This window comes from Crocodylus porosus, unplaced genomic scaffold, assembly GCF_001723895.1.
Source record: "Crocodylus porosus isolate Cpor-Errol unplaced genomic scaffold, CroPor_comp1, whole genome shotgun sequence".
NCBI classification, from domain to species: domain Eukaryota; kingdom Metazoa; phylum Chordata; order Crocodylia; family Crocodylidae; genus Crocodylus; species Crocodylus porosus.
Genome location: NW_017728943.1, coordinates 9064740 through 9078190, shown reverse-complemented (window position 1 = coordinate 9078190; position 13451 = coordinate 9064740). Strand labels below are relative to the sequence as shown.

The following is a 13451-nucleotide window of genomic DNA, read 5'->3' as shown; positions in this document are numbered from 1 at the left end:
AGCAATCTGAGTAAGCACTGCATTTTTCTCCTTGAAAATAAAAACATGTTTGATACAGAAAGTTGCTATATTTCCAGGGGGATGGATGAAGTGCCTTGTGACTACATCATTGTAGAGTGCACTATGGAGAAACTGATGTTCACATGCTGCACTGTTCAGTGAGGAATAAGGGCTTGTTTTGCTACATGGGAGTCAAGGGACCAAAGCCATCAACCTAGACATTATCATGCAGTCTCCCCCTTTGCTAATATACCAGAATCCTGTTTTGGGGCAGAAGAGAGTCACAGATCCTAGTCCTGAGGATGATTGTGCCTCTTTTAGAAGATAAGCAATCCATGTGGAGTATACTATAGATAACTTTATAAAGTTTCAGTGATGACAGCAAAAGCTAATTTCATTCCCGGGTGTGTGCTCCCTTCCCTTGAATAGCATGAAACTAATCTCAACTCGCTCTGCTCAGTGGCAGGTGATTCAGGATGCAAGGCTCCTGGAGTTCTTTTGCTCCCTGAATACATTGGCTGGGGTTTTGTCTGCTTCATAAAGAGATGTGACCCTGTCTCTGTAGCCATGCAGTGCTGTATAGCACATGATCACCAGAGAGGGACATCTGTGCAACCAACAGAGAAAAAGAGACTGAACTGAAGAGTGACTGCCTGCTCTAGGGTGGGTATGAGAGAGACTTCTACAAAATATCTGAAATGGCCAACATTTTCCAGTTAAAAGTAGTAAGGCAAAATGGTAACTGAACAAGGAAGAAAAGGCAGAGGCAGCAACAACAAAGATCTGTCCCCTTCACCTCTGAGCAAAACCCTGGCATCTAATCTTTCCCCGAGCAGATGCATCTACACTCCTGAGAGGAAAGGGCTTAACCAGGGGTTTAGGAAATCTTCTGAATGAATCTGTACTCCCTCCTCCATAGCCTTTTAGGTGTGATCCAGTGTCTTTTCCAATAGGCAGTTTTAGTTGTTGTCAGTAACAACATTGCACATGCAGTGAACAACAATGGTAACCAAAAGCATGAATAGATAAAAGGGATAGTTCTAAGGTGGGAGCTATCAATATTTGTTTATTGAGGCTAGCACTAGGTCATTTTGTGTGATGAAGTGCCTTCAGCTGTAGCTAGCATATTGTCATGCATGCTTTCCATCGTGACAGTCAAGAGGATGATAAGTCTGATCAAGAAACCAGGGTTTCCTTATTGTCGCAGAGCACTTAGGTGCCCTGCTCCTTGCAAAGGGGGAAACTGCTAGGGAAAGAGCCCTAGCAGTGAGTGAAGAGGCACAGGTGCAGGTTGCTAGGGCAACTGCTGGGAGTCAGCTGACCGGAAGGGGCAGGGCCTGGCTCCCATTTAAACCCAGGGCAGAGGCCAGGCTGGCAGTTCCCTGCTGGCAGCCAAAAGGGAAGGAGCTCTGCTGGACTGAGCAAAGAGGGGAGGCCAGACTGCAGGTATGGCCTGAGATTGGGGAAAGATGGAGTAACCCTGGTGGGAGGAAGAATGATGTTATTGCTGATTGGCAGAGATTTATGGTATAGCCTAGGGGCTTGAGTTTTCTGTTTACAACTGGAGGTTTGGGTGAGGCTATTAGGGGTTGGAGGAGGCCTCATAGGGGATCCATGATAGTGTGGGGACCCTGGTACCAGAGAGGGTGCAGCATTTTGGGGTGCATTGACCCCAGCCCCAGTGTGAGGGGACCAAGCAAGAGAAGCTCCAGGCAAAGGGGGCAGTGATTGACAAGTGCCAGAGGGTGCAGAGAGAGAGAGAGAGAGAGAGAGAGATGAGGGCTGTGGCTAAGACTGAACAATGTCCAGTACATCTGCAAGGCTTGGGGTGTGGTACAGGGGTGGTTAGGCTTTGTGTGGCTCCATAAGGCCAGGGTGCATGTAACCCCATTATAGAAACAAGACAAGTGATAGCAGGAGAATCACGGCCAAGAGAATGAAAGGCAGCCTCCCTATAATTGGTATATATTACCCCACAGTAAGTGTGTGTGTGTGGATATAGATATAGATATCACTGCCACCCCTACGTCCCCACTCCATGACACTTATGTTATCACTGGAGGGAAGGAAGATAATGAGCAGCTTTCTTGGCACCCACTGCACATATATCTTATGCGTTATTCATTGTCAGTGACTTTACCTTCATCAGCTGAGAGATGTGAGCTGCCAAGGAGCTACCTACATTTCTCAAGTGTGTCATTATGAAGCTGTGGATCATTCTCTGTCTGTACTGAGGAGATCCCATGTCTCAAAGAAGTCTGGCTTTGCTTTTCCGCATTATCAGTAACTGATTCAAGCCCTTGTACAGTGGGTGCTTGGGGGAGGAGAATCTTTTGTCATCATCAGGACACAAAGAACTGAATACTAATGCAAAATTAGCATTAAGTGTGGAAAAGAATCATGAACACTACTTGGTACCTTTCAGGCTTGCGTTCTGAGCCTTGAAATTATCCCTTTCGAAGGTGCAGTTTTTCAAAGCTTCATTCAGTTGCGTGAGGTTTTTCAGAACTTCCACTTGCTGGGGAACGATTCCAGTCTGACTTCTCACTTGCAGGGAAGGCAGGAGAACTTAAGTCCACAATGATAAGCAAAACACACCGTTTCAGTTGAAAGAGAACCAAATTATTCTTTATGAATCGGATGCCAGTTCCATTATAGTGCGCTAAGAGTTGTGCATAACTTTGATGTTAAAATAACCAAAGTAGTAGTGAAATTCTAGTTCTTGTTTGAGAGAATACTCTCAGCTTATAAAGGCCAGTCTCCAAACACATGTTAAATTGTTTTTGTTTAAATCAAAACGTCTTTTTATGCTATCTCTCTCATGATTCAACCTGATATTGTGCAAATTGAATTGGGACTCATTTTCTTTTGGCTTGGAAAACTGAGAAAGCTGGAAGAATCTTTTCAAAGCAATAGAAGTCAGATCACATTTCTGTGCCATGATTCTAACTACATTTAAATGAACAGTGGAAATCTCAACCTAACCTCAGGTCATAAATCCAAAACATTTTTCAAGAAATCATCTTATGCTTCAGTTACAACATTTCAACTCTCAGCAGTGCATGCAATAGGCTTTGACCACGCAATTAAAATTGTTATCATCCACAAAGGAGTCCAAAATATACTACTGTGCATGTATGCACATTGCTTGGAGGAGTTTTCTACACTTTTCACATTTTTCTATACATTTCAACAGCTCAAATCCTCTCTCATTGTGTTCTTGGTAAATACTTACATAAGGCACCCAGGACTCCTGAAACTGCAAGCAAAACCAGACAGAGGGACCCCAGAATTGCTGCTATGAGTCGCCACGACAAAGACTCAGAACAAGATTCTAACAGAAATGAGAGAGAGAGAAGAAAAAACACACATGACCTGAAAATGTCACACTCCTATAATTTTGGGGGAAAGTAGAGTTCTCTACCACACCTGTCAGTGAAACTCGCATCTCACCCCCCGGAATCTACAATCCCTCCAGTAATTGTAGCCATTTATTGGGCACTCAACAACCGGTTAGAGGACTTAGAAGAGAACAGTCACTCCTCCTGATAGGTCAGTGATCTGGCCTGGGCACTGGCCCAGGATGGTCTCAAGGGAGGTCCCATCCATCAGCCAGATGCTGTTTCTTGTAAGGGTAAAAAAATTCTCATTTTTTGGTTCTTGAAACGTTATGTCATGGCAACAGCTGCCCCCAAGGGAAGTTCTGTGACTTCAGATACTTTGATAAAAGAAAGGCAGAATCCAGCAGAACTCTTGAAGCACAGTACCTCTGTTCTTTAAGACTGTAGGCGTTGGCTTCCTCTGTGATTTGGAAGGAGCATGACATTTCAGTTCTGAGTAGATCACTTCCTGCTTGCTGATTTCTGATGGGTTATAAGAGTAGAAAGATTCACCTATGAAATGTTCATTATATCAGGCAGGAAATACAGACTCAATCTTTTTTTTAAGCCCAAAATGACCGTTTTGAGCAAATCTTAAATTCCTGCATAATGTTATTATACAGAACATGGAATATCAGCTGGTTTTTTGTGTTTTTTTTATTCCCATTTTTCAACCAAAACCTGTGGCTGGAAACAGGTAATGATTTTTTCCAAAAAAAAAAAACATCTGCTCTTGAATTCAGTAACTGAGAATTAAATACTGTTCTTGATAACCTGCTCCAGCGGCTTATTACCTTTCTTACTCAATCTGTTATTTCCACTATGATCTTTTTCAGGTTTTATCACACTAGTAGACAGCAACCATGCACTGACTTCGGTGGCCAACCACATAACTGAAAAACACCTGAATGGTGAACTCCTGGAAATAGCTGGAAGTCAACTTGCAGGCTGGATCGCATAGAATAATTTTTTTAATACGAAACAAATTCTTAAATATTGAATTGCATTTTACAGGTAACTCATGAATAGAAAAAAGGGAGAGGCTGAGTTCGCTCATGGCTAGATTCTATCCCCCCTTACACAATAGCGGATGACTTAAAATGAGTATCAAGGCCCATTAATGGCAACTTCATTAAGGGTTCTTCATGGGGTAAGAGATTCAGGATATATGAATTTAAATCGGTGATTTTAAATCTAATTTAGTCATGACTAAAATTAGCCAGAAGGAACTTTAGTTATAAATAATTGCTTTTTATCATCTTTGTAGTTGTACTCTTTAGTTATTTTCCTAGGAAAGGGTTATTCTTTGTAGGCAGTACTATTAGGTACCACTTAGCTAAATAAGGCCAAAATACCTCAAGGCAGAAGTTAAAAACAAAACTCCTCACAGAGGACCGAGACTTTTCTGACAGCATAGAGTGGAAAGAGGCCAACTGGCCCTGAGCTCAAGTTTGTAGATATTCACCCCCCCCCCTTGCAGGACACACTTTCTTCTGACTGCCTTTTTGGGAGATGCCAAGCACAAGATGTTTCATACCATAAAAATGACTTTAATATGGGGTAAATCCAATATATCTCCATACAGGAGATTTAGGTGTTCTGGTAGATAGCAGTAAAGGTGAGGGCAATTCAAACATGTCTGCCCTAGCAGACAAGGAAAAGTCAAAAAATGCCTTGGCCTAGTAAACTAAGCAGTGAATAGTAAATTTTAAGCAGGGAACAACTGGATTAAGTGTTTAATCCAGCTGCTCCAACCAGTGGGCTGCAAATCCTACTGCATAAAGTTGTTCAAAAGACTTGGGATACAAACATTAACTAAGTGTTTTGAGAAGCTAAAGGAATGGAAGAGGCCCCGGCCCTGCGTTGATATGACAGCAAGAGCAAAACTAAGTTTCATGGAAGTTTCAAAGAAGGGTATTTGTACAATCCATTTACAACAGTGTGATCAAAATGTAGGCCAGTGGATTATATATCATAGACACTAACAGAATTGGAATGCAAATACACTGAATGCAATACGAAAGGAGGTATTGACCCTGGTTTGGGTGCAAAAATGTTATGACTATATTTAAGGGAGGCCAGTCCTAACTGAAAAAGATGATAAACCATTTATAGCTGTTACCAAATGCAAACAATGCTTTGAGAATACAGAGATTATTTTGTGATTTGCAAATTGAATACAAATTTTGGAGAGATGTAGTCTATAGCCTCTGACAATTTCAATGTAAGAATGTCCAGATTACCAGGGCTCCTGGCTTTCTCTGTTTAAAAATCACACTCGCTGATTTTAAAACCCTCAATCCTATGTTTTTCCATGATTCAAATGAACTGCCACTATATCTATAGATATCAGTTGAACGCAATGTTTTATTGATATATTTACAATTTTACAGCAATTTGGAAGCCTACTAGTGCCTCAGTCACTATACAAGCAGTCCTCGATTTTATGACTTTTCAATTTGCAATAAACGCTGCTTATGACATTTATAAATTGACACCCTGTTTCAGTGTTCCAATGTGGGTATCATCTTTATGACAGTTGATACTGCATGCAGCTGGTACTTGGTGGAAGGGGAGAGGGAAGGGAATAGGTGCAGGGAAGGGGTAGATCAACGCCCTCGTAGTGGGGGAGGGACTAGGGCTGGGGCTGAGAGAGGGGCTGGGGCAAGTGCTTCCCAGCCAGTGCCAGGCAGTCATGGGGAGGGGGTCAGCAGCTCCTGCCACTGCACACAGCTCATCTGGTGGCTTGACTAGTAGTTCCTGCCACTGCTCCCACCAGTGGTCTCGGAGAGCATGGGGGAGCATGTGCCCCTGGATCTGCACGGGGTGGGACAGGGCTGTACTGGGCTGCACTGCAGTTGGGGAACAGGGACTAAGGCAAATTTTTTGGGTGGCTGCAGCCCTGCCATAGCCCCCGCTCCACCACCTGACCCACCCCAATCTGGGGGCACATTTTCCCCCTATGCCCTCAAAGCCACAGCTCATCCAGGGGATGCAGGAGGGCAGCTCCTGCCACTTGTCTTGAGGCCACACAGTGGCTCAGCCCTGTGCCCATCCCACCCTGGCTGGGCGAGTGGTGGGAGGGTATGGGAGGGTGTTCTCCTGGATCAGGATGGGGCGGGCAGCAGAGCGGGAGTTAAGGGAGCTGCAGCCACCAGAAAATTCACCATGGCTCCTGTGACCTGCCCAGAGTGCAGCTTGGTGCAGCTCTGGCTTTGCCCACCCCACCCTGCACAGATCCAGGGTGCCCCTCCCCCCCCATGCCCTCCTGGACCAGCAGTGGGAGCAAGTGTGGGAACCATCAGTTGAGCCACCAGACAAGCAGTGTGCAGCAGCAGCCACCGCTGCCTCCTCCCCATTCCTGTCCAGCCCTGTCTGGGCAGTGCTTGTCCCACTCCCTCCCTCACTGTAGGGGGCATTGATCTGTCTCCCACCCCATACCCCTTCCCTTTCTCCACTTACCAGATGCACATGGTAGCCACCATCATAAAGGAACCAATCCCCCACTTGCAACACTGTTCCTATGGGAAGATTGGTTTCGAATTGCAATATTTCAACTTAAGACACAGTTTTTAGGAGCCAGTTGCATCATAAGTCTGAGGACTGCCTGTAATACAATCTAAATACCTATACATTTTTACATTTGATTTTGGCTCTTTCCCTGCCCCCTTTGCTTACAAGGATGTTGGTCTAGTTGTGGCTGTCCCCCCAACCGCTCCTTTTGTGGCACTGATCAACACTGATATGCTGATGTCCTGTCCATGCCATTGCCCCTCACTCCCCACCCACAGCCCCCCACCCGCTCCAGCCCTGCTGGAAGAGGCCCCCAGCTGCTAGGACTACAGGGTCAAGGACCCAGGTCTGCAGCCTTCTGCCCTCCTACCTTCCCCCTGCCCACAGCAGCACCGAAGCCCCAGCTCCTGCCCATGGGAGACGGCGGTTGCTGTGGTGAAGCAGAGCATGAAGCTGGGCTTCCCATCCCCCACAGGCAGCATGGCTGAAACGGAGCCTGTGTGGGGTGCAGATGCAAGCTGCCCACTGTGGGCTTAGTGCTTCCCACCCTGCTGCTCTCCCACCAGGGCCTCTGCAGCCCAGCAGGTGCAGATCGGTGGGGAAGGAGCCCTGCACCACTGCTGGGAGCCCTATGCTGCCATTGAGAAATGCCCCCCCTGTCTGACTGGCAGCAGCAGGGTCACAATGCCGAGCTGCCGTCCCTGCTGCTGCCAGGCAGATGGGGGGCACTTTGCCGCGGTGGTGCAGGGCTCCCAGCAGCAGGGTGGGGCTCCCCAGCCTACTCTGCCCTGCCATGCTGGGTCCCACCTGCTGGGCTGTGGACGCCTTAGGGGGAGGGCAGGAGGGTGAGGAGCTCTGAGCCCACAGCGGGCAGCCTGCATCTGCCCCTGCCCCACATACAAATATGGGGAGCCCATGTCCCCCAGGCCCTCCTTGGAGTATGTACAGCAGTGGGAAGCTAGCCCCCCACAACCTCCCAAATGAGCTGTCCATAGCTCAATTCAGTTCACATGGCCCTAAGCCCCATGCACTGCCTTGGATGGGTAGCAGCCCCAGCCCTGCCTGACTCCTGCCCTCATGGGGGGCCTCAATTCCCCCCTCCTCCCCCAGACTTACCTGCAATGAGCTGTGAAAACTGCTCTCAAGCTGTCTGGATGCTATGTGCATTAGTGCACACATGCACATGGCACCCCCTGCCTGACAGCCCTCCTCCTGCTCCCCGCAGTCCCTTGCAGGCTGGAACTCTGTCAGGCTGCAAGGGGAAACCTGCCTTCCCCCATTTTTTCCTTTAAAGGAGAAAAACCAGGTTTTTCTCCTAAAAATGATCACATCCAGGTTTTACCTTATTTTTCCATGGCGAAAGGAAAACTCGGATCCCTACTGATGACATACCTGCTAGTGAGATAAAGCACGTGTCTAATTACATAATAATGTGAACTTTGGATTGCCGGAACTGCTGTTGATAATAAGTCCATAAATAAAGAAAATAAAGCTTTTACCACAAGTGGCTCTGAGATTATCTCACCCTGGAAGTTGTAGCAGTTCCTTTCAGTACTTGATAAGATTATGTTTAAAGACATGAGGATGGCAATTATTAACATGTTACAGAAAATATGTTAAAAAGCTTATGTGAAAATAACTTTGGGAGTCAAAAATTGAGGCAGTGGGCTAGCGATATTTTATACTAGCTTCAAATGAATAGTCTCATTAAAGAAGCTGTGAAAACTGGTTCTTTGTGCCAAAATTAAAGGACCAGTGTACCAATGTATGCTATGTTGGTGGTACAGGAAAAGGTTGCCCACTGAAGCAAATTAGGAATAAATGTGTTTTATATTCGCTGATGAAGTCTTGCACTTTCCCAAGACAGACTGACTATCAGATACTACTGCTAAACAGTAGCATCTGTATAGTAAATGTGTTTTTTTAGAACACATGGACATAGAAATTCCTGAGGTTTGTGGGCATAAAACTGAGCACTTTGCAATGGAAAAATGGGCTTAGACATGTCACCAGAATTCCTCAGATAGGCTTTAATTCATACGTAGCACACTTAGGTTACAGAATAGCACCATCCAAACATTCTTTGATGGCTACCAAGATTTTCTTTTATAGAAAACTTGAGAGAAGAATGCCTGCACTGCTAGGAAATGAGTTACAGAGATAATGGAGAGAGAGATAAGGCAAAACCAAAAATCTCAGTATGACCAAAGGTCCTGGAAGTCCCCACCCTTCATGAAAATGATGCTGTGTATGTATTTTACAAGAAGAAATGGTGCTAGCAAAAATGGGGGCATGAGACTTAACTAGGAATCTTCTGAGACTGTTATACCCAAGAGAAATATTTCAGGGGAACAAGTGACTCTTTCCAAAACCCAAAAGAGTAGGAAACAAGAGGCACCGAGTCAGCCATTTTGTTCAAGAAGGTCTCAGACAGATAACAGCCGTGGCTGGTTGAGAAGGCCTCTGAGCTCTAAGACATGGAACGATCAGATCTACTTGTTGGTGCAGCCAGAAGATCATGGTGTAATCTCCATGCCTTGGGGTACCTCACTCCACAGGGCACCTCAGACTAATTGAAGACTGATAGTTAATTTCTTTTATAGAATGGTTATAAGTAGTTGAAATTCTGTATTGCATTAGTGTTGATTTTTAATTATTGTTTTCTTTGTCTGGGAAAGGAAGCTGGGGTGTGAGCTATTTGGAACCTGTTCATGCCTCATGAAAACACTCACCAACCAGAGTTTATGCACAGAATGAAGCAGGCCTATGTTAGACTCTATGTCAACAATGAATAATGTAACCATCACCTCCCTGGCTCTGTGAGCAACAATGGCCATGAAGCAAAGCTTTTCCATTCATTTTAAACACAAAGGAAGGGTTTTTAGCTTATAATTAAACAATGCTTATCTAGAGCTCTTGATGCACCCTGGCACCACTGGCACCTAATTGGAATATAGCATCTATTCACAGTCAAACACCTTGTCTCTAAAGAGAGAGAGCAAATCTAGCAATATGGCAATGACTGATACTTAACACAAGAAAACCTTAATGCATTCATGATATATAATGTTAGTGTTAGTGAGATCACATTCAAGGAAGAGATTTAAGTTGGTCGAAAAAATCAGATGAGCCATAGCAAACCTGGGATCCTGCTTGGTTTTCCTTTCTGTTTGGTCTTCTCTTTTGGAGGAACACAAAATGGAAGGTCCACATAAGTCACTGTCTGCTCACTCATTTCTCCTAGGTTAGGGAAGAGAAATTTCACAGTTGGGTTTGCTAGTGAATTAACATTATTCTTGAGTTATTATTTTAACCACAAGAGTTATTTAGAAGTTTATGCTTTTAGCTGCACTAACCAGAGCAGAAGACTACAGCATATCTCTCAACAACACAAGCTACTGTGAACACATCACACCTGTCCCCACTCACTGTACTCTTTCTCCAACTTAAATATCATTCCCAGATCCAAGAAAACTAAAAGATCTTCCTAAGATCCTTGTGACTGACAGCATTCCTCTTAAGATGCAACTTAACTTTTTGTTCCAGGACAAGGTTTGTCCCTGTAGCAAATAAAGATTTCTCAATGGCTAGTTCAAGGACTGGAGGACCAACTTCTACAGGAGATTTAGGACCACTACAAACCATATGCAACAGATGTTAGTCAGATCACTTCATGTGCAGTTGGAATCTTCTCAAGTATTACTGTGCTGAAGGCAAGATAAGAACCCCCCCAAAAACCAGAGCAGCTCAATTCTGTGCCTTCTATTAAACCCATGAGAATACCATATGTGCAATTAAACTGGCAGCTTAGCTCTTGGTCAAAGGTAATTTTTTTTTTTTTTTTTAATGCAAAATTTGAAATTAGTTGGACAAGGAGTTCTTCAAATACAGGACCTTCATCTATCACAGGAGGTACACGCTCCCACTAGGGGAAATGCCTTACTAGACTTTGTACTGGCCTATTCTCATCCGCCCACCCCTGTAACCTGTCCAGATCTAGTTGTAGCCTGTCCCTCCCTTGCAGTGTGCCCACTTCTCCCCACATCTTAGTGTCATCCACAAATTTGAACAAGGTGCTTTTTCACCCCTTTATCCAAGTTGCTGATGAAGATGTTGAACAGTGCGAGCCCGAGGACAGAACCCTGGGGAACCCCACTGCCCACATCCCTCCAGGTCAAAAATGACCCATCCACCACCACTCCCGGTGCCGCACACCAAGCAATTTGCAAACCATCTGACTGTGTAGGTATCAATGCCACAGTTGCCTAATTTTTTTTAATGAGAATGGGGTGAGAGACGGTGTTGAAGGCCTTCCTAAAGTCCAGAAAGACTACGTCCACTGCGACACCTGGTTCCAAGGATTTTGTGACCTGGTCGTGGAGGGCAACCAGGTTGGTCTGACAGGACCTGCCTCTAATGAACCCATGTTGGTTGCCCCTAAGCATAATCTCCCCTGCTGGTCCCTTACAGATGTGCTCCTGGGTAATTTTCTCAAAGAGCTTCCCCAGGACTGAGGTAAGACTAATGGACCTATAGTTTCCTGAGTCCTCCTTCCTCCCTTTTATTTGAAGAAAAAAAACTTTTTGAAACTTATTCAGAAAGTCATAAACTTTGGTAGGCTACAGCCTACTTGGTCAGATGCCATAAACAGAGTAGTCAGACAAACATTCCTATAGCATAGAAGATATGGAGGTTATCCTACCTTGAGCAGGGGCCAGACTAGATGGCTTTATAGAAGAGCAGCAGAGAAAAGCCTCTCTTACTGGCCATCCGCTGTGACTGCCAAATGCTGTGCTGCAAAATGCTTAGACTGGGCCTGCTGCCTAATTAGCCTAACTACATTTAAAAATCTGACTTTGGCCTTTTATAGTTGCTCTTCATGGGGGTTTTTTGAGTTGATTTAATTTTTTTTGCAACTGTTTGTACTTTCCAGATTAAAAGCCAACAAAAAGAACTGTTCAGTCTTGAGTATAATTTACATTTACATTGATAACTATAGTGTTAGATCAACACACACTATTACGTTTTAGACTGTAATGTCCTTGTTTCACAATAACAATTAACTAACTTTTTTTGTCATAAGTATATGTGTCTAACCTACCAAATAATAAAGTTTCTTTCTGCTGTTCTAATTGCTTAAAATATTTGACCATTATTAACAGTGTTTGACAACTATTTGACTGATCAATTAACAGAGAATTTTTGACCTGTCAAATACCCAACCCTAGAAGTGGATGCCTTAAAGTTTTGTACTAGATCCCATCTTATTAAATATATTCCCCATTGATCTGGAAAGGGAAACAGAGTGAAGTAGTAAAATCCTTAGAGATGTCACAAAGTAATTCAAATTAATCAAAACTAGAGAGGACACCAAAGAAACCTAACAAGCTAGGCAAATCTACAACATAATTGAAAATAAAATGCAGGGCCAACGAATACAAAGTACTGCACACTGGAAAGGAAAATTTGAACTATTTTTTTACTTTTTATAGGGTTCAAATGAACTCAAAGAAGGCTCTTGGTTGTGAAAAGCTCACTGAACTAAGCTCTGGTCTGTAGACACATACACATGCATACAAAAGATGACTCTTCCATTATAGCCACATCCATTATAGCCATAGCTGCTTATCTCCTAACCATAAGGTTACAGTATATAGCAAATTATCTTTTGTAACAAGCAAAGTCCCTATAGAAGCATTACCTTAGTTTGTGGTTGTAGATCCAAGGACAAGGGCTGAAATCCTGCACAGGAACTTTAAATCCTGCACCAGCTTTGCCTCTTGAGCAGAGAGAGAGTGGGCAGCATGAGTTCAACACTTGACTATTTTGTTAAACCTAGACAAACGCTAACCAGGAGAGAGATTATTTGTTCAGAAGTGTTCCGAAAGAAACCGCACAGGAAGTCCTCAAGTTGCTAATTTGAAAAGCAATGCCTTTGTCCACATGCCCAATGCATCTGACATCAAAGCCTACTTGCCTGCAGATATTTTAAAGTGTTAAGTCACTGCCAGGAACACAATAACCAACCAGAACTCAAGTTAAGTCCAATCATTATGTGAGACTATGGGTCAGGAAATCTCCTCACTCCAATTCTTAATAGAACCTTTTCTTCTTGCATGCCAAAGGCCATTCAGTGCATGAAAAAGTTTCCCTACTGATTTCAGGGGCTCTGGGTTGGGGCCTGTGGCAGGGGACTGTTTGTGCCTGCCCCTTTAAGATCAGAGCCAAACAGCCAGCAGGTGCTTGATTGCAGCCATTTTTAGATCCCTGGCTGCCTAAATAAATAGATCAGTTCCCTGCTGGCAAGCCAGGAAGCAACATTGCCTGGCTGCAAGGCTGTTTGTATCATCCTGGAGGTAAGAGAGGAGCTACAGGGGATAGCTAAGAGGCTCCTGGTCCTGGGCATGACTTGAAATTGCACCCTACTGGGTGTGGGTGGCCTGGTGGGGCTCTCAGTGGTGTGGGAGCCCCCAAGAAATGCCAGACAAGTTACCACCCTGATGACAAGCAGGTTGGGGCACCTTAATAATCCCAGCTCCCACAACTGGGTTGGTTACC

General features: G+C 44.5%; 1 protein-coding gene across 1 annotated transcript in view; it reads right to left on the bottom strand.

Moving 5' to 3' along the window:
• The window catches only part of LOC109319014, a 13435-nt gene extending 657 nt beyond the window's left edge, over positions 1–12778 (bottom strand). The window contains exons 1-6 of the mRNA XM_019548532.1: positions 12595–12778; positions 10035–10133; positions 3768–3863; positions 3236–3334; positions 2419–2568; positions 4–30 (exon numbers count right to left, since the gene is read on the bottom strand). Of these exons, the coding sequence (XP_019404077.1) occupies positions 4–30; positions 2419–2568; positions 3236–3334; positions 3768–3863; positions 10035–10128 (466 nt within the window). The 5' untranslated portion in view covers positions 10129–10133; positions 12595–12778. The remainder of the gene's footprint in view (positions 1–3; positions 31–2418; positions 2569–3235; positions 3335–3767; positions 3864–10034; positions 10134–12594) is intronic.
• Between the last annotated feature and the right edge of the window lie 673 nt (positions 12779–13451).